Source organism: Gasterosteus aculeatus, chromosome 21 (genome assembly GCF_964276395.1).
Source record: "Gasterosteus aculeatus chromosome 21, fGasAcu3.hap1.1, whole genome shotgun sequence".
In the NCBI taxonomy this organism is placed as follows: Eukaryota; Metazoa; Chordata; class Actinopteri; order Perciformes; family Gasterosteidae; genus Gasterosteus; species Gasterosteus aculeatus.
In genome coordinates this window covers 15156953-15177180 of record NC_135708.1, presented here as the reverse complement: position 1 = coordinate 15177180, position 20228 = coordinate 15156953, and the positions used below count along the sequence as shown (strand labels likewise).

The 20228-nt window shown below is 45.3% G+C and overlaps 1 protein-coding gene across 26 annotated transcripts in view; it reads right to left on the bottom strand.

Moving 5' to 3' along the window:
* Window positions 1-20213, bottom strand: part of atp8a2 (ATPase phospholipid transporting 8A2) — a 39909-nt gene extending 19696 nt beyond the window's left edge. For 4 of the 26 annotated variants that reach the window (XR_013454269.1, XR_013454270.1, XR_013454271.1 and 1 more), the window contains exons 1-23: window positions 11883-12054; window positions 11563-11707; window positions 8762-8861; window positions 8050-8148; window positions 7876-7921; window positions 7602-7642; window positions 6256-6329; window positions 5718-5787; window positions 5471-5598; window positions 5009-5120; window positions 4553-4721; window positions 4298-4425; window positions 4085-4162; window positions 3846-3934; window positions 3571-3615; window positions 3251-3323; window positions 2948-3136; window positions 2810-2859; window positions 2647-2716; window positions 2484-2568; window positions 2228-2367; window positions 1232-1370; window positions 531-595 (exon numbers count right to left, since the gene is read on the bottom strand). Coding sequence is in view for 20 of the 26 variants with exons in the window: in XM_078096582.1 (XP_077952708.1) it covers window positions 531-595; window positions 1232-1370; window positions 2228-2367; window positions 2484-2568; window positions 2647-2716; window positions 2810-2859; window positions 2948-3136; window positions 3251-3323; window positions 3571-3615; window positions 3846-3934; window positions 4085-4162; window positions 4298-4425; window positions 4553-4721; window positions 5009-5120; window positions 5471-5598; window positions 5718-5787; window positions 6256-6329; window positions 7602-7642; window positions 7876-7921; window positions 8050-8148; window positions 8762-8861; window positions 11563-11707; window positions 11883-12039 (2292 nt within the window). In the remaining 6 variants the exon portion in view is untranslated. Of the gene's footprint in view, window positions 1-530; window positions 596-1231; window positions 1371-2227; window positions 2368-2483; window positions 2569-2646; window positions 2717-2809; window positions 2860-2947; window positions 3137-3250; window positions 3324-3570; window positions 3616-3845; window positions 3935-4084; window positions 4163-4297; window positions 4426-4552; window positions 4722-5008; window positions 5121-5470; window positions 5599-5717; window positions 5788-6255; window positions 6330-7601; window positions 7643-7875; window positions 7922-8049; window positions 8149-8761; window positions 8862-11562; window positions 11741-11882; window positions 12055-12428; window positions 12873-13935; window positions 14054-15029; window positions 15315-15509; window positions 15630-16310; window positions 16419-18949; window positions 19247-20109 lie in introns of those variants that run through there. The other 22 variants (XR_013454272.1, XR_013454273.1, XM_078096584.1 and 19 more) reach the window with 20 other exon arrangements.
* Window positions 20214-20228: the final 15 nt, after the last annotated feature.

Sequence of the window (20228 nt, the reverse complement as noted above, 5' to 3'; positions counted from 1 at the left end):
GTGAGTCAGAAAGTGTGTGAAAGAGAGAGACCGACACATGACAGTAATGAAGCCACTTAGCCAGCGAGAAATTTAATTTAAACTAAATGTAATTTAGAGCCAAAGGAACACACGTACACGTTAACAAACACTCAGTCTGAGCCCTAAAATACGTTCGATAAAAGAGACACAAACACTGTGAGAATACGGTCTGACCCTTTAAAGGTTCGGTGTATGAGAGCTGCAAAAGAGACGTATGGAGAGGGGGAATAAAGACCGAGGGGAAAGAGGTGGCCGTTCACTACGCTTCGCTTCTCATCCCTTTCTCCGAAAAAGAGACACCAGAGACTTTAATTACCTCCACCTGTGAGCACACAAAGAGCCCCACCCACCAATCTGGCTGTGGACCACACCTTAGTTCCCACAGTAACTCGCTTAAGACCCCACCACTTAACACCCCCCCCCCCCCCTCCCTCCTCACACACAGTCCCAATACTGTACAAAGACAGGAATCAACGAGGTCAGCGGGCGGAAGCAGAGGGCCTACTCACGTCCAGAGAGTCCTCGTTGACAATGATGAGGGACATGCCGTGTGTCACCAGGCGACAGGAGTAACCTGAGAAACAGAAACCGAGGGTTGTGGAGAATGTGGAGAAGGGAGGGGGAGAGATTAGGTGTACTCCAACCCAAAACTGTGGTGAAACAATTGTCTCGTTTACGGTCTCGGTTAGTGGAGAAAAAAAATGAAACAAAAAAAAACAAAAAACTGTCCCGCTCAGTTCTCTCAAAGAGCTACCCGACTCCATTCTCCTCCATCAGCCTCTGGCCATCATCACGTCTCTCATTGCAGTCGGTTGTGCATCGTACAACTACGTAATGCGCCAATTAAACTAAGCCCAACCACTAACTCACTATCATTCTAAATACCAAAACAGGTACAGTACACACTACTACAGTTGTATCACATAAAAGAGAGTTAAAACTAAAAAACTATTTGCACAGCACAGAGAGTTTCAGAACGTTTAAACTAAATGTAGTGCTTATTTGTAAGTGTGTTTTTTGTGGACATCCTCCTCCAGCTTTAAGTCTCCTCTACGCTGCATACCGCTGGTGTATTTCGCCCAGAGCTTTGAGAATTGTCTGGCATTTAATGGCACACATAATGCCTCCTATTCTTCTGGGTATTATTCAATAAACACCAGCTGCAGAGACCAGGGGACTTCCCCCGCCATCACTGGCACATCTAACCCACCTATGTTGATGGCGGTCTCCTGCTTGTCTCCCGTGAGGACCCAGATCTTGATGTCGGCTTTCATCAGGGTGGCGATGGTCTCTGGCACGCCGGCCTGCAGACGGTCCTCTATGGCCGTGGCGCCCAAGAGAAGTAAGTTCTGTTGGCGGAACAGAAATCATTTAAGAAATACAATTTTGAAAAAGACAGTGACAGCAAAATATGGCGAAAGAGGGAAAGTATTTAGGGCAACATTCCCCGGCTGTATGTGAAGGCTCTTTCTCTAGAGAACACCATCCGTATCTAGTTAGAGGATGAGAACGATGCCAGCGAGTTCAGTTGGTTCGGCAGCTCATTTTAAACCTTGATACCGACTGTGTCTTCATGCCAAAAAGTCATCCACCCACCCCCCCCTCCCTTGCTTTAATTTGTTCAGCATTTAAATGATTGTGTACCCCCATTAGACACACTCAGACGCACACACAAACACAGGTTTACACTGCTGTGTTGTTGACTCCGGTTTTATGGGGCTTTTGGCACACTGGTGAAGGTAATTACCCTCGTGGTCTCCCAGTCTGAGCTCCCCTCCTCCTGCAACTGCTTCCTCTTTACCTTCTTCCCACCTTGACCCTCAACTCCAACTCTTCGGTTTGCCCACATATTAGTTTGGCTCTTGAATATCCCCCCCCCGCCTGAAACATCTGCATAATGTGTTTGATCGTCCCCAGTCAGTGCCATCCTTCTGACCAACACCAGATGTCCGTGAAGCCATCCCTTTAGGAAAGAGCAGTAGCATTCTGCACGTTCCGCTAAAATGGGATTCTGTCTTGATATTTACACTCATGCTGAGTAATGAAGGACGTTGGGTTTACTGCAGCGTGGAAAACAACGGGGCCACTCTGCCACCTGCTGGCAAACAGGATGTGTGTGTTCGTTTGAGCGGAAATCATGAAGAATAGACAGCTCTAGTCTTTGACTTCCAGACATCCCACACAGAGAAAGAGGTGGTGTGTTTACCTTTTCGAGTAGCTCATAACACTCCTCGAGTTTCTGAGCGCGATCTTTGAGCACCGTGCTGACACGATTGTATTCCTTCAGCCACTCCTGGTAGGCGTCTTCCTCCAGGTCCACATATGCAAAACACAGGGTCCTCAGTCCTGGACGGATGGGAAGAGGAGGAAGAGGAGGAGGAGAAAACCAATCGATGAGCACGATCATGGAAAACAGATCAAGGAAACAGAGAAACTCAACTATGGCGTATCCTCCCTCTTACCTTCAGTAGCAAACTGTTCCAGCTGAGAAAGAGTTAATTCTTTGTACTGTGACGCCTCAGTCAGACGCTCAAAGATGACATTATCCTGCGAAACAGACAACAGATAAAACATTGATAGAAAACGACACTTGGCGAGTTGAAATACTTAATGAGATGAACATACCGCTCCTTTGCAGTACAGCCGAAGCTTTCCAATGGGGGTTCTGACCACCACAGACATGCGTTTGCGGTTACTGCAAAGAAAGCAGCGGGCTTAGTTTCAAAACGCATGCCAGTTTTATATTACACAGCCATTAATTGCCTGAGATGAACAATTATTAGGCTACCTTGAAAACTCGAGCACATTTAAGATCTCATAGATCATCTCTTTCTCTCTCTGAAAGAAAAAACAGCCCATGTCAGCTCTTTGCAATAAGCAGTAAATAATTAAAAACACACACAGATAGAAATAAATTCACACTTACAGCTTCAATGATGACTGAATGAGGGGTTCTTGCAGTGAAGACGAAACCGAGCCCTTTTGCACCTTTGACTAGTGCTCCTTCGTCCGGAGAAGAGGCCTGGTAGATGATCTGGTTGTCCTCTCGCTCCGGGACCACCGTGTGGCACACAGCCATCATCGTCAGAAACTCACAGATCTGAGGGGATGTTGGCTAAATACAAAGAAACAGAGAGGACGGGAGGTTTAACAGCATCCTTTATTTGTTTTTGTAGGAGTAGGTTTGGTTCAAATACAGAAAAATGAGAAAAGCTCCAGAGGCACCCACATGGCTCTCAATGTTTAGGACGAGAGTCGGGTCGTCAAACTCTGTAGAGTTAGTGCTGCTGGCCGGCAGATTGCTGTGAGACAAGAAATACAGATGTATAGAGTTAGCAAGGAATTTAACATTGTGTCAAAAAAAGAAGAAGTGAGCAATCATTCATTTAACACAGCAAGCTAAAAAATAATTACACTTTTAGTTTTCTTATTCTGATGAAAGTATAAACATTGCACTCGTTTCTTAGAACATGCACACAGGCTGAAATGGAGAGAAGAATATCAGAAAGGGGAAGACGTATGAGAGGATCAGAAGAGAAGGTCACCGACCTGAAGTCGTCCATTGAACGATCACAGTCAAGATCAGGAAAGTGGCTGCAGTGCAAGTTGGAAACGGATCAGTTGATGAGTTGGTTAGTTCAATTATTTGAAATAATAAGAGCAAATTATTATAAGGTTTCTGGTGTGACACATTGCTAGTTTCATTTTTAGAGTCATTTAATGGCAGTCTTAGTTCATTTTATTTTAGGCGGTGGCTCCTTTAAAAAGCAGAGCTAACAGGCAATAATTAATTTACAATAAAGAAAATGGGTATTATGACTGACCCATATGTAATTCCCGCAATAGTACACTTCTTGAAGTGCATGATGTTACAGGTCAGAGTTCCAGTCTTGTCGGAAAAGAGATACTTCACCTGGAAAATACAAAAAGGTAATGTGAGTAAACGCAGCGTGTTTACCAGATGTGTATAGATGCGTCTGTAAGGGTCACCATGGGCATTCCTAATTCCCATCCGTAAGCCACGGGTTATGAAGGGGTAGGAGGGTTGGGCGGGGACACTGACCTGGCCCAGTTCCTCATTGAGATTTGACGTTCGAGCCATGGCTGGCGTGTCTGTCTCTGCGTAGTACATCTCCATGTCCTGGTCGCAGAAAAACAACAACAACAACAACAACAAAAAACAACAACAAATTAAATGAAATCAGAAATATCTGACATATACACATACACTAAGTTGATGGAAAAAGCTGCATCACAACACACTTATGGCCCGTACCCAGTTGATGAAGAGGGCCTGTGTAAACTTGACCACTTCCAGAGTGACCAGCAGGCTGATGGGGATCAGGTTGTTGTATAGGATGATGAATGTCAGCAGGTTATATGCAAAGTTAGTGGAAATGTCACCTAGACAAAACACACAAAGTCAACTTATTCACTAGCCTGTAAAATGCGTATTTTTGCCAAACCATTACCGTTGGGAGACTTGCGCCACTGGTTGTGAAATGCAATAGGTGCGTGCGTGTGTCCTCACCAGCCCTGGACAGGTACCAGCAGGAATCTTCGGTGTGTTTGTCGTTCCAGATGGCCGCGCCCACTGAGCTGATCAGGGCCATGACGAGCAGGATGCCAAACAAAACCAGGATCTGCATGTTGGTCACCCGCTCCACATTAGAGCGCTTCAGTGGTGCCTTGGTGGAGTTCTGGTGGGTGGACAGGTGAATGAATACAACACCAAGACACTCGCATCAAGGCGATGCTGCGTGATGGCACAGTTTTGTTGAGTTGCAATACTTTCTCTGGGAAAATTATTTTGCTTCACATATTTAATTTGTATAATTGTATAATTAAATGTATAATTAAAAAACTAATTTGGCAAAACACTGTGCCATTAATCACAAGGATTGTGCTCCCAGTTATGAATACATCCCTCAAGTTAAAATCCCTAAATTATTCATTGTGTTGTATTTAGACCAGAATGCAGGTTTACCTGCATCAGTTTGGAGTCGTGGCCAGTGTAGACAACAATTCCCACAACCCACTGCGTGTTTCTGAGCTGGGCGCCGCGCAGCAACACCTGGTCTGGACCCAAAGGAGCTGGACTGAGAGGAGCAAGGGAAAAGAAAACATGATAAATTAACACAACCTGCATGTTTGTTTAATGCATACAGATGGAAGTTGCAAACTTTTGAAATTTTTAAAACCTGTGGTAACTTTTGAATGAACAAAGAATTATAAAATGGTTTTACTGTTACTTATTGTCTGCTAAATGCGATGCATTTTGTACCAGATGAAAATCTTTAAATCGATAAAACATAAAAAGAGCTGTATAGTTTTGTCTGAAAAGAGAGACGGTTGGAAAAACTAACTTACAAAAATCATGCATCACTAAACACTGACAATACACTTTTGTCAATGCATAACAGCCTACGTGTGTGTGTGTATTTCTCACTTGTGGTTCTCCAGCCGCAGTGTGCCGGTGAAGTCATACAGATGTCTATTGGGTTCTTCGCACTCCAAGCGACCAGAGAGCGCAATCAAATCCTCCAGGGTCTGAAAAGTGGCCGTGAGCGAGAGACCCTGGGGAAAATGAAATATGACTGGTCAGGACTACGTACAGTAAGTACATTACTGAAACTGTTCAAAATGAAAGAGAACAAGACATGTGATCAGGCTTTATCTGTGAGGTAAGGTCGTACCTGTCTGATCTTCAGGTTGGTTTCTCCGTCCAGGTTGGAGGTCTCAGTGTAACACATGGCCTGCGGCTCGCTGCAGAGGACAGTTGTAGCAATAAAAATTATGGATCCAATCAATGGACAAGAAACCGGTTAATGACGCTTAGAATATCAAATGAACAATTAAGCAGTGGTCTTTCTTAAAATTACCGTAATAACGTTAAACATCTGCTTCTCAAATTTGTATATTCATTGCCTTTTTTAATGAATTTACAATTTTTTTTAATATGAACACTTTGGGTTTATGACAGTTAATAAAATTTCAAACAAATCCCTGAAATATCGATTTGAATTAAATCACTACCTTTTTTCATATATTGAAACAATTAATCAAAAGACTAGCAAATCGATTGATAAGGAAAGTGCATCATTAGTTGCAGCCTTAAAGTGTAGTTTAATACACAACAAACAACTACAACGGAAATGTTAACCGATAAACATATTAAAAAGCACATGTGTGCTCACACACAAACATGCACACCCATGCACACTGAGGTCTAACCTTGAGGACACAATGACCATGTCAGCTGGAAGGTGCTGGCCATTGGTTACCTTCACTATGTCTCCTACTGCCACCTTGTGGGCAGAACGCAGCAGTGCAACAGCGTGATAGAGGGAGGGAGAGGGAGGGATAAGGTCGGGACAAAGAAAAAGAGGGGTGTTAGGGCAGAGGGTGAGGGGAAGATATAAGGGAGGGAGACAAGAGGCCAGTTAATAAGATACCGACCGAGAGGCATCATATACAAAGAGAGAGAGACTTCAGATAAAGTGACAGTGAGCCCAGCAGTGCATAGCTTTTACTTTTTGGATCAGGCTGCAAGAATGTAGACACGGATGAGAGAAGAGAATAAAAAGCCATTCAATATCAGCCTGACAAAACTGCAGTTTTTGCAAAAAATACATTTTCAGAGTTCAGAGTTCTTCTCTGATTAAAGGGCATTCTGGGAAAGTACTTGTAACCATCTTTGTTTAATGTAAACATTATTGAAACAACGGGGAAGCTGGAACAAATTCCAGCTTCTTTGACCTTGAATAACATGAGGGCTACATTCCTTCTCTACATGACAAAACAAGAACCTAAGTTTGATTTGACCTGCTGGAGCATGGCTGTACACAGCTGGACTCAGTTAATGAGTACATCCAAGAACAAGGCCACAGTTATGCATTGTTGTACAAGAACATACAGTGATCGTGCAAAATACTGGGAAAAAACAGGTAGCGAATTCACTGAATGAAGCTTCATGTGAAATGAAATCAGGCAAATTAGTTCTGATGAGCTGCAGAAAGCCTGATGTTTAAACCAACAACGCATGTCTATGTGAAATATTGGAAATTGTTATCTGGCCTAATAAAAGAAATACTACTTGGAAGAGTATGTTTTTACTGTCAGGGATCCAAAGCACAGACCGATCCTCAAAAAACATACTGGGGGACTAAAGTGTAGGAACAGGGAGTGGAGCACATATAGTCCTGCATCCAAGTCATAAGAGGAGAAAATATACAGCTTGTACAGAAATATAGCTTCTGAGGCAAATTAAACAATCCAATAATAAAACACTTTTCATGTTAATCCCTCATTTAAAGAAAAAAAACATACCAATAGTTTATTACTGTTCTGGCCTTTGCAGCATTTTATGCCTTATTTTATATCTACGTTATTGAAATGCTTTTATTGATTTAGTTGGATTTGCATTTTTTTATGCATCTCTCAAGCTGGCACATTTTCATGTTTTGCTGTTGAAGGTATGTTTAAACTGAACTGTGAAACTGACGCGGTAGAGAGATAAAAGGCAAAGCACAGGAGTGATGAGTGCGTGAGAGAGACGAAGTCCGCCATGACAGCGATACCTGTTTCCATATGATCGTCTGCCAGGCTCCGCTGCGCAGCACTGAGAGACAGGGACAACACATCCGTCAGTCAACCTATAGAGCAGCACTCGTACAGTATTCATGGGGACTAAACTTTTTGTCTGAGGGCCCGCGACACAGTGAGTGACGGACAACAGCCGCTCACCCGGCCGTGAAAGGGAAAACAAAACCCAGACAAATAGACAGGAGCGCGCTCGGGGGGGCAGTGCGCAGAACCGGTGCAGACTAACGGGCGCAGACACGCAGACGTTACCTGTCGTCTTCTTATTGTTCACGGTGTTGTCCGCTTTATGTCTTTTCTAAAAAATAAAAAAAAGGATAAAGACGCGTCAGTTTACGTCAGATAAGAATGCATCAGCCCTCCTTTCCTGTCATTTGGAAAAAGGAGCAACTTCATATAGCGGGTGGCGGCGGCAGCGCTACTCACGTAGTCCTCTATGATCTCCTTGATGCCGGCCACCGTGAGGATGAAGATGAGCGGCACCAGAGTGGTGTAGCGACCGGTCGGCGACACGTCGGGGATTTGCTGGTCAGAAGGTAGAGAGGCAGCGATCAGAAATCCTGTCGAGGAGCTCAGAGCCTCCACAATGCAACACCACAATAATGGCACAAGGCGGTGGAGTAAAACGAGTGTGCTGTATCACGTCTCTTTGACGGGCCGACAGAGCCGTGATGGAAGGTGGTGCCACTATTCATGAGTAAGATAAGAAACAAGTGCCGTTCTTCTCCTCCCATCTTTGTAGAAGAATATTGTTTTCACTAATCAGGTCGAGACTAGAGTTGGATAAGAGGTTACTTTCTATGATCAAATGTATTTTTTCAGCCTAGAAACGGTCTAATAGTTGTTGTAGGACTTCACGTTGTGAGGGAAATGAGTAATAAAGAAAACACGCAATCTTTAATTCATCAAATTAGTACATTTATTATATTTAATAAATACGTATTGATATATTCAGTCTGACACAAGCCTGTGATATGACGTCAGAACTTTTGCAGTCTCACAAACAACTCTCAATAATCCATTATTACAAAATAGCTGGACAAGTGGTAAATCCTGGAATGTTACATTAAAAAACTCCTCAAGAGGATTCGGCCTCTACAGCCGAAATGCCACAGACTCACACTGAGTAAGAGTTTACCTGCATGAGTGCGATGAAGAGGAAGAAGGCGTTGGCCGCCCGCCTGATCTGCTCGTACAAGAACCGAGGTAGGAAGGTGAGAATTCCATACTTGGTGGTACTGCAGAAGAAGACAAAAAGGAGATTAAACACATTGTTTACATTCAGACAGATGGAGGCGGAGAGACATCACTTGTGTGCCAATGATTTCTTTCACGTGACAGGGTTACACAGCGTTACATTAAAGCGTCATTCAATTTGCGTTTTAATATCGCAGCACTTGAAGATCTATTAAAAACCGTCATTTGGGCTCAGGGGGCCAAGTGGGCCATTATCGGTTGCACACACATCACACCTATAAAACGGGCCGAGGCTTTTAATCCAGCCATCTATATAAAGACCAAGCACTCCAGAAAATAGGGCAAGAAACCTTGGCAACCCCGACGTGTCTGTCAGTCAACTGCATTGATCGGGGAACGTTATTGATAAGCCTGGTTGTAGCCAGGAGCTTCCGTAAGAGCTTTTAGAGAAGTTAAAAATAAGAAAAAGGTTGACCTTCAAGTCGAGGCCTGTCTTGTTCTCAGTTTTGTTTTGTTTCCCTTGTGTGGCCTGAGTGCAAAGTTAGAGGCATTTGTTTAATGGATAGAATGTGTTCTGTGTGCGTGAGTGTATCAAGTTTGTGCACCTCTCCATCACAGTTCACCATCTCCTAGGAGACGAACCAGTGACCGCTTTTTCCGTCTGCCTCTTACACAGACAAAAGGATTACAAAGGGCAGGACATTACACATGAAACAGAGTGACAACAGCTGTTCGTCTGTTGTACAAACACACACACACACACACACACACATCGTGTCCTGACCCTGATGTTCTGAATACTCCAGAGCTACCGATACTACACCTAAGATCCGGCAGATAAAGTTCCCTTAATTTAATCAAAGACAAGTTCAATCAGACTCCACACACACACACACACACACACACCCTTTTTCCTAGATTCCTAGTTTTTCCCGTGGGTGGTGTTAACAGCTGCTAGCTGCAGGGGTGATGCTCTCCTGCAGCTGTGTGGCATGGCATGGTGTCAATGTTTTTTTAGTTTAAACAAAAAGATCTCTGTATATTACAGGACAACACTGGACGCTGGAGGGTAGAGAGTATTTGTAAAATAATTGTCAGTTATATTGATTTGATTTTGAAGCACCAACATGGTGGAGCTTGGGTGAATCGGTGAAACCTCAGAATTATGGAGCAGGTTACTTTACTACATTTGTGCAATGAAGAGCAGCACTAATGGTAAGTCTGTATGAACACAATTCAACTACATACACTAAAATATGGATGTGGATGGCCGACGGAACAGAGAGGCGGTGAGTTGAGTGGACAGATAGAAGCTACATGGCTTTAATCTAAGAAAAATCAATATGGGCTATTGAACCTTTCCAACATAAACACAAGAGTTACAGGAATACAGAGACATCGGAGGGCAGCCACATAGAGCCAGAGTGCACTCTTTTCTCCAATCAGCATGCACCAATCGGTGGAAGGACACATGTGATCCAATCAGCTGAGACAGGGAGCACTCTGTTAATCTAATTTGTAGAGCTAAAAAAACGCCTCTTTTAAAAGTGAAATGAAATCTCCCAACAAAAATGGCAGACCGGTGAATGTCAGCAGACTAACGACAAGCCCTCAACTCACTGAACCTGAGCGTACCGCTAGGCACAGTATAAATGGGATTAATAAAAAGGAAATGACAAGGAACAAATTACATTGTGGTCCGTGTAATTCAAACTCTAATACAGTCTAACTGCAAATTTGTATTTACGACAAAAGTTACACCCAAAACAATACACAGATGACGGATGGGATGATGCTTACAGAAGAGACATCTGGACCTCATTACATGACGTGCAGCCCATAACCCCATCTTCGACCTAAACTACATACGGGCAGGTAATTCAAGTTCACACCACGTGAAATAATCACACTCTAGCCCTTGATTTATGGTCTACTTTGAAGTACAGAAAGACTACTAAAATTGCCCCTTCAGTGTCTGAGGAAACAGAGAAAGCCCTTACTGAAATGTATGTAACACAGCTAAGTGCAGTGACCTTACTTTCATTGGCGTCCTTAAACATGCATTACTGCTTAGGAGGTATCGATTCAGTACATTAATGGTAATGTAAAGTTGTTAAGCCAAGCACTTTCAGATTCAGGTTAGCCTCACCCAGTTGGTAACTCACCTAATGGGTGAGTTATTAAGAGAATCATAGGATTTATATCACTGTGGTAAAACAAAACGTTTTGGTTTATGTGATTTTAGGCCAAACTGAAAAAAAGCTAATAGTTAAAGCAGGAGATAAGGAAACAAATTCAACCCTGTCCAAAGTCTACTCGTATCACAAAACACACAGGCTAGGGTGTCCTTCAACCTGACTAAAGGGGTGTAAGCCCCAAAGTAAATATCTACAATGAGCACAGAATCCCACAAGCCGGCCGTGCCCTCTGATCCCAGTCAGGCAAACAACTTGTAATAAAGTAAATATAATCAAGATGAGCTTATCACTCACTCAACAAACGCAAAGTATCAGATGAGTAACCACAGGTTTCATTAGTCTGCCCACATCTTTACTTTGCCGCAGTTTATTAAAGCATTGATTTAAACTTTTGGGGGAAAACAAAACATTAAAATCAGTTCAATTACAGCCCACTTTCAATTGCCTGTCGGCTTTTCACCAGGTGAGCCACGACTTGTCCGGGTGCACTGCAGAGATCCGTGCAGTCGGTCAGTTGGGTCGGTGAAAGCTCGGTGGCACCTACCTGACGTGGTTGTCGCAGAACTTGGTGTTCTGTGGCGAGTTGAGCAGCACCGTCCGCGCGGTGGCGTCTACGGGGTCCGCCTGGGAGGTGGTGCCGGACATCTCATCATCTGCCTTCCGGTAACCGCCGGACGAGCAAGCAGGTCCTGCACCGTTGGATTGATGAGAGAGAGGTGAGGCTGAGTGAGTGAGTAAGTGGGAGGCAGTGAGACAGAGACAAGGAGGGAGAGGGAGAAAGAGAGGGAGAAAGAGAGAGAGAGAGAGAGAGAGAGAGAGAGAGACGTGGTTTACGGTTCAAAAACGAAAGCGACCATTCAGTACCAGAGGCTACGGTCTGCTGATGTGCGCTGAAGCCGGCGTGCTTGATCCAATGACGCGTCCCGTCGTCTTTCACTGTTATTATGCAGGTTCCGTCAATGCGCGCAAACACACACACACTCGTTTCGCAACGCCCACGGGACCCCCCTCCCTCCCTCATCCGCGTATAATGGATGTGCTGAGTGATGCACAATGGCGAACAAACACACACGGTGTGTCAGTTTTATCTGCACAACCAACGCACGCATCGCGGCGGGCGTTTAGCAAACAAGGCTAATATGCTAGTGACATAAGGGGATGCAAGGCGCTGATTCTGCCGCCCCCTACTCCCCCCACACCTCCCTCCTCGCCCGCCTGGCTTTGTCGTCTCCACCCATCCCTTTATTGAGCGCGTCGTGATCGCCTCCCATGCGCCCCACGCGTGGAGCGGCCGGTTTATAATGACGGGATGATACGTAGCCTGTAGCTTTGTTTCGTGGGGATGGAAGGGGGGGGGGGGGGGGGGGGGGGGGGATACGAGAGCATCGCAGACAGTTTAGCGGGACGCACAGTTTACCCAGCAGGCGCAACACAGCGGCGAACCTCTCTCCGCGTGCGGCGGCCGAAAGGAAGAGGCGGCTCCGAGGGACACTCGCTCCGCGGCAGTGTCATCTGGCCACCTGCCGCCCTGGAGGTAGTCCCGATCTGGGTGCGCGTTGAACGAATGTCCCGGCCGGCTGCCCCCGCGGACTGTGACGCCGCGCGGCCTCACAGCTGCCAGTGCGGACGACAAGAAGGAGCCATATGGCGCTCCCCCGGTGCTGCGGGGGGGGGCAGGGGGGCGCGAGAGCCGGCCGCTCCGCTTTTAAAGAGCCAGACGCCGGATATCGCCTCGAAGTAGTGGTCGGCCCAGATGGATCGGATGACACGCGAGGCACCAACCATCCATCAAGGGGTCATCTCGCTCCCCCACCCCCCCCCCCCCCCCCCCCCCCCCTTTTTCCGCTGTTCTGCACCCGCCACAGGTCTCGGCCCTTCATATCTTTCTCCTTAGTTTGCATTGACAGTTTATGTTTGAATTACTGCAGTTACAGTAGCAACATGTGCAGCCAGGTAAGAGGTTCACCTAATGACACAAATCCTCTCATTATTCTGATATCTACACAAGTGTGCCTGCACTGCTGCCATTGTGAGTATACAATGAGTTGTTGTATTATTGTTATACCAATTCTTATTTGTGCGTTGTCATTGTGTGTGTGTGTGTGTTTGTCTGTCTGTGTGAACAAGGCTGCAAGTTAAATCAACAACAGGCTAGTTGCATAAATAAATTAGAAACGAATAAACACCGTCAGGGTTTGGCGGATTGGATTTCCACAGTCCTGAAACTCTATTTCTGCAGCACTCTACGGTCGGCCTCTTCACTCATCAATAACCAAAATATCATTATATTCCACTCAAGCTTTTGTTCCAAAGGAAGAGAAGAATTGTAAAGTGACCAAGACAAAAGACGGTCGAGATGCGCTATTATCACTGCTGACACATCAGGCCTCCATTTTTCCACTAAAAGACCCAAACACTCGTGTGTGTCTACGGGAAACGGCTACAATAATCACATCATTTGTTTGAGTGCGACTTGTCGGATGTTTTTTTGTGTTACTTTTTATTTATTAGAGGGTAAACTTCATGGTATTAAATGCAGTTGACATTCTACCATTGTAAAAGAAACCCATTTTGACGTTTGACAAGCTTAAACCCTGTCAAGAGCTCCAATTTCGTATAGTAACAAACCAGACCAGGCCTCAAAGCGTCTGAACGAAGCCGAGAGAGTCAAAGTCCATGCAAAAGGATTATAAAACGCCTAACCCTCATCCATACATCTATGACTAGGCTATTACCTCTGGACCTAACACAGCCATAAATCACAATCACAGAACTCCACACTGCAAAGGGCACTAGGGTCAGTCAAGATAGCGAGTGATTATGAGGAAAGGGTTAAGGATGATACATATGTCAAATTTTCAATTCTCCGTCACAGAGCATTTCTTTACCTTCCTGGAGAATAGTCTACTTTTCCTACCCTTTCATTTCGGATCTTTCCACGCTTTACTTGCTGTACTCCTTAACACGGCCGCCTGTCTTTACTGCAGCCCTCCCCACCTTCACCTTTTTTGACGAGATCAATGTGTTGGTTACTCATCTCCGATGGGGGGGCGGGGGGGGTCATGGCGCAGTCAGCGCCATAACTCAGTACTGATGAGCCACTGATGAGTCAGCAGTGACGCCCAGCAGAGCATAACCAAATCAATTTCACACAAAGCACCACGGCTAGCCGGACGGGTGCTACAGGTCTGGCAACCTGCAGCCAAAGCAGGTAAGACTGGACCGTTCCAGAAAGCCGAACATGAGCAATCCAGCCTGGGGAAGGCAGACATTTGAATCCATTACGCATGGCATGTGAAGACAGCGTCACTAATCAAAGCTTCATGAATCTTAATATACAGTAATAACTTACGGTCTCGAGCTTTAGTCGAAGCTGCCGAGGCCTGAGGCCAAAGTTTCACCGTTAAAAAGCAGGCATGGATTCTTAATTATAGATGGAGGCCGCTGCATAATTCATCTCCATTTCCCGGTATGGCAGGGCGTATTTCACCCGGTCCCGTCCCCAGTGGCACATGGAGTAGAGTGGGTGTGCATAACCCTAACACCCCTAACCGCAGGGTTGGCAGTTTGATCCCCGGCTTCTCCATGTCCCATGTCGAAGTGTCCCTGAGCAAGACACCTAACCCCCAATGCAATGTAAGTCGCTTTGGATAAAAGCGTCAGCTAAATGACCTGTAATGTAATTGTGTTTTAAATGGCCCAAATAAAACTTTAATAGATGTGTCCATGTTTATTTTAATAACGTCTGTTATTTCTGTACTTAACAACCCAGAGGTGAAATGAGCCAGAGGGATAATAGTTACTAATCATAACAACAGTTATGTTAAAATAACTTAAATTATCCCCAGCTGTCAAAGCACCAACCCCACAACACACACTAAGGAAAATAACTTTGGCTGCAACTGTTAAAACATTTAAAATACAATTGCACTTGTGCAGCTGCATGCGTGCATTAAATCAGAGTAGCATATAATGTGCATATTTGATCAAAGCACTTTTTCTTTTCCTCACCTTGCAACAAGCCTGTTTTTGAGCTGAACAGATATTCGCATATGAATGAAGAACAGGTCAGCAACGCCACAAGGTATCGGCCCCTGAGTATGTAGTCTGAGCAGTACTGACCAATCACGTGTGTGTAGGCCTTTGTTGCACATTGTCCCCGCGGTGGAGCAAAAGGAGAGCTGGAATGCCTCGGCCAAAATCATAGAGGAAAATAAACTGAGGGTCAAACAGCTACTTGCATAGCTACCACGACTCCAACGCTATTCGCTTGACTAAAGTTACTAATTGCACTGTAAACAATGCTGTCTCGGCGCGCATGTCGTCGGTGCACTGCTTACACGAGAGCCCCAGAAGTATTGAAAGGAAGGGCCGGGGGGGGTTCTTTAATTGCCCCACAACTGCTCGAAATTTCAATGACTAAATAAAAGATCTCCCCCCACATCCTTCTGTTCAGCCCACAATCCTGCTGTTTGGTCAGAAAAGCATTACCAACAGAGCGTCGTCCGCCTTGGTGAACCTTACGTCCCATAGCTGCGTTGGTCACCGAGGCGACAGACCGGGCCTATTCGCAGGTCCCGGTGGACCGAGCCCCGAGCATTCCCACTGGGTCCATTTGCCTCACTAACAAGAAGGTAAGGCGAGAAAGCCTCTTACGATCCGAGTATGATAATCCCCTCTGTGACTGCTCTGCAACTTCACCTGCTGCTAATCCATAACCTGCTAAGCCTACAGGTGAGACTGCAGCGCACACACACGCACATAGATGAACATACATACATACATACATACATACATCTCAAACGCCAGAAATCATGCAAGGCCCAAACATGCAGCTACTCCCGTTCCCCCTGTCTAAATCCATCTCAGTCACTTACGTGTCATACATGCAGCGGTGTTCATGGACATGCTTTATTCAACCATTGCCCCGCATGCTTGTTCTGTGTTCTACGGTGTGGTTATATCAAACGCTTTCCCGAAGGATCCCATTGATTTGTCTTTATCGTTATGGTGCGACGTGAGTGGTGGTCACCCTACTACAAGCACATGCAGTGGAAGGGTTCATTCCTGCCCAGCATTAATCACTCCAGGCCCAGAGGAGCTACAGATTATTCAGAATCCACAGCAGCAATATCATGTCTAAACCTTTTCAAACAAGAACCAAAGAGTAGGGAACCAGACATTGTAGCTCTTGAGGGCCGGAGGTTCGGCTTTCAGCGCATCGGCCACATGCACTTTGGGGACTCCGGACACGAAAGGGGCGTCGGTCCAGTCCGGTTCGAGCAAACTCACTTTTGTCAAACCTGTGTGTGAGGCCCGAAGGCATCGCAGCGCCAGCGACCTCGCCCGGGTCCTGCAGCTTAGAAGCCTTCTGCCTAATGGCGGTCAACACTAACTGCTCTGTGGGCACCAGACAGGCCGCGGCAGGAGAAAACAACAACACAGAAGACAATTAAGTCAATACACGTATACCGCACACAAACACACCCATGTGTCAGGAGCTGAGCTGTTAATGTGTTTGTAGGTGCCCACTGCTTGAAGCATCAATAGTGCGATTGGAGTCCGGCCTGCTTGTACGACAGATGAACACAGGAATAGTCCAAGCTTTGTAGCTTGTGCAGGAGAGCCCCCTTGTGTCCAACTAATAAAAGTACATCATTGCTGCAATTTATTAGGCCCCGCTATCTCCCAAATGGCATCGTCCCTAGCTTGGCAGCCACAGCAACCGTTCATTATCTTTCCAAAACAGAAGTATTGTTGACAGTTGGATGAGCTGAATGACTCACATAAACTAGACACATCAACACAGGGACAAGCTGTTCCCTTTACATTCAAACACAAATGAAGTGGGCTTTCAAAGACGATCTGCAAAAAAACGGGAAGGCATCTTCACTACAAATGGTTTGACTTCCTAGATGTGCTTTTTTAACCAATGTGCTTGTGAGTGCTTGTAATTAAAAAGTACTCGTTGGAACTCAGTCATCACCAGGGTTATGGCTGCGCGCTATTCGGAGCAAAGAATCAAGGAGGTCAGGCTCCAAGAGATTACAGCACAGACAGCAACATGAATCCAGGAGGAGCCGCATTTATCAACCGGCTGCCACTCCGACTGGGGTACTGCTCCCTCGGCTTAACATATGGCAGATAGTGTGAGAATGTCAGAATGCTCTTACACTACTGGTTCAAAAGAGCATAAAAGACATGCTTATGTCCTTAACCCCGTCTGGTGCCCACTCAGTGTCCAAAAATCAAGTGGTGGTGGTGTTCTTTTAATAACTGATAAATATCTGGAAAACTGAAAATGGTGTGGCCGAGTTGGCGCTTTAATTATGCTCACAATTTGCCCTGCTTTCTATTTCTGGAAGCTGCGTGAGCCACACACGGACCACGCACACACACAAAACACAACAGCAGTTGGGCCCCACAAAACGACAGTCACCATTAAAAGCCCCAGGATGAGCCAAACACATACTCTGTTAGGGTCCCTATCTGCTTATCAGTCTCCCCCCCCCCCTCTGTCTATGCTTTTGTGGTCCCGCCCCTCTCTCAATAGCTCAGCTGTGGCTCATTCCGGGGATGAACGCATAAAGGCTCCTGAGTTCCAAGGCTCGTCGTCAGTCCGTCCCAGTACCCAGGCTGGTCTCAGCTGCCGTTGAATGTCGCTATCAGAAGTAGCTAACCAGTTTGCATGTTTTCGTTTTTTGTCCTGCAGTATCAGACCCACAGAGTACACGTGACTCGTTTTAATCGGACTCTGGTTATGGTGTCGGGCCTCGGGTTTCCACACCAGACCCTGCTTGATCCGCCCCAGGCCGCAAGACGTCGATGGAGTTTTCCTCCTGACTCCAGTTGAGCCCAAGCTTTCTGTTCCCCTTTTGACTATTCGCCTCGTTTGTTTCTTTTTGTTTGTTCACTTCCCAGGTTGTATGGGAAATAAAATAATTTGGCTACAAACCAAACTGCTGTGTGTGTGCATTTGGGTCCACCAACTACACCCCCCAACATACTCATTTCTCCCAGGACGATCCGATCTAATGTCTGTTTGCCATGTGTGAAATGATTTGATCATTTTTGTCGAATTATTCTCACTCTCTCTCCAACTTTTTCATTTTAGGCGATTATGAGGCACTTTTCTTACAAGTGAGATCAGTATAGCTTTATATATACCGTTTGTGTCACAATGGATTCATTAACAGCTCGGTTTACAGCATTTAGCAGATACACACACATCATCTTCCCAAAACACGAGGGAGTAAAATAATGACTTGTAAATACAGACTTTGCAAGTGCGTCCAGAATCAGATCAGGTGAGATTCATTTCCCGACGGACCGCTTAGGTCACGTGGATCTTAAGTCGACAAGGTAATAGGCTGTTCTTCGACTGATCTATATGAACATTCATTCATTCTATATATGGAAAGATTACGGAAAGCCAATACATACAAGAATAGCCCGTATGAAGCAATGCATGATGTCTAGACAAAATTATATAATACAGTAATAATGCCATGAGAAATGCAGTACATGTATGAGTACTAAGGTCACACTCAAATTCATCATTCAAAATACATACGTTATGTTTTCGTGGTGGTAAGGAACAGAGACGCCGATAATAACATACTTAGGCCAGTCAGTGATGACATATGCAGGCACCTGCAGTCAGTTTGCCCTTGCATCCCCCAAGCGGTGTGAACAGAAAAAGGAATGAGCGAGACTAAACAGGTAAACATCGATAGGCTTACGGCAGGTCACCCCACATGCGTGCCGCAGTCCAGGACGAGCCGATTTAACGCCAAGCACCGAGCAGATACGCACGAGTATATAACAGGCCGCAACATCCCATACGATAACATCAACACATATCAACACCTCCATAACGGGGACCTCGATCGAGCAAAGATTAAAACAATGTGTTTCGTTTCGCAGCTCACCTCCCTCGCTGTGTATTTTCTTGGGTCTCCGGTTGAAATACATCTTGCTGGGGGCGAACGGGTGTCGGTGAGGCTGAGAAGAGGAGGCCGGAGCGGTGGCATGCTCACGGCTCAGCGACGCAGCGGGAAAACGCTTCTCCGGACCCGGCCTGCGGTCGCTGCTTCTGTCGCTGCTGCTTCTGCTGCTGGAAGATCATTATTTTTTATCAGCTGTTCCGCTGAGGTGATGTTATGGAGACCACGGCTTCAGCCGGTTTCCAGTCAGACGCACTGGTAAACGCGCTGCTTCCGGTTACTGCTTTCAAAATAAAGTACAGTAGACTGACAATGCTAGCTAAATATTTTGATAATTCTTTTAACATATTTTATTTTAATAAATAACATCCACTAAGGGAAGAGCAAACTAGCGGTTCGTGTTAAGGGTGACACCTTTTACTAAGCGAGAGATCGGAATGCATCTACAGTACAGGCAGCCTTTGTGTCACTATGTTGGAGATAGCTGTTATTAAGACTAAAATAAACAATACTGCTATTTCCTTCCTATTGATGAGTTGGAGATATCGCTCGTTTTAACCCTGTTTTGAACAAGTAAAATCAACAGTATAGTTCAAGTAATGCTTTATTTTGGAGGACAACTGTCAAACTTCCGCTCCTTCCCTGTAGGCAAAGCTTTCTAACAGCTGACCGAGCGATCGTGCATCGTATGATGAGACGAAACCGCGCACCGGCCTCCGGGCTCAAAGTAACCTAAAACTGATGTAACTTAGCTTGTATAACGTTAAATATATATGTAGCTACGGTTGTATTTATTTAATGTTATTTCATCAATTTATTCAAAACGAATAACGTGACATGTTTTCGTATTGTAGTTTATGTTTCAATGAAATAGTTTACTTTGGGGAAAAACTGAAATAACATTAAAACTCATCGTTACTCGTTAAATTGACTCAACTCGTAAAGCGTGACATAGAAACACGGCAAAATAGTTAGCGGAAAGGGTCTAGATAGCCTCCACTCTTTAGGGTGCGCTTTATTTAACGTTAGATATTTAACTAGTTATTTGTTTGGGAAGAATAATGGGTCATTTAACGTTAAGCTAACTGGTAAAAATGAACGGACGTCAAATGAATTATCAGCTAGCATATTTAGCTAACACTCACCCAACGGGGAAGCTTTTACGGCGACATAAATCCACCTGTCGTAACGAACGCAGGGGCCCTGTTTTGTCCCAACATGGCGGCGCTAACGGTCAAAACAATCAGCCGTTGGCCGGTCAGCG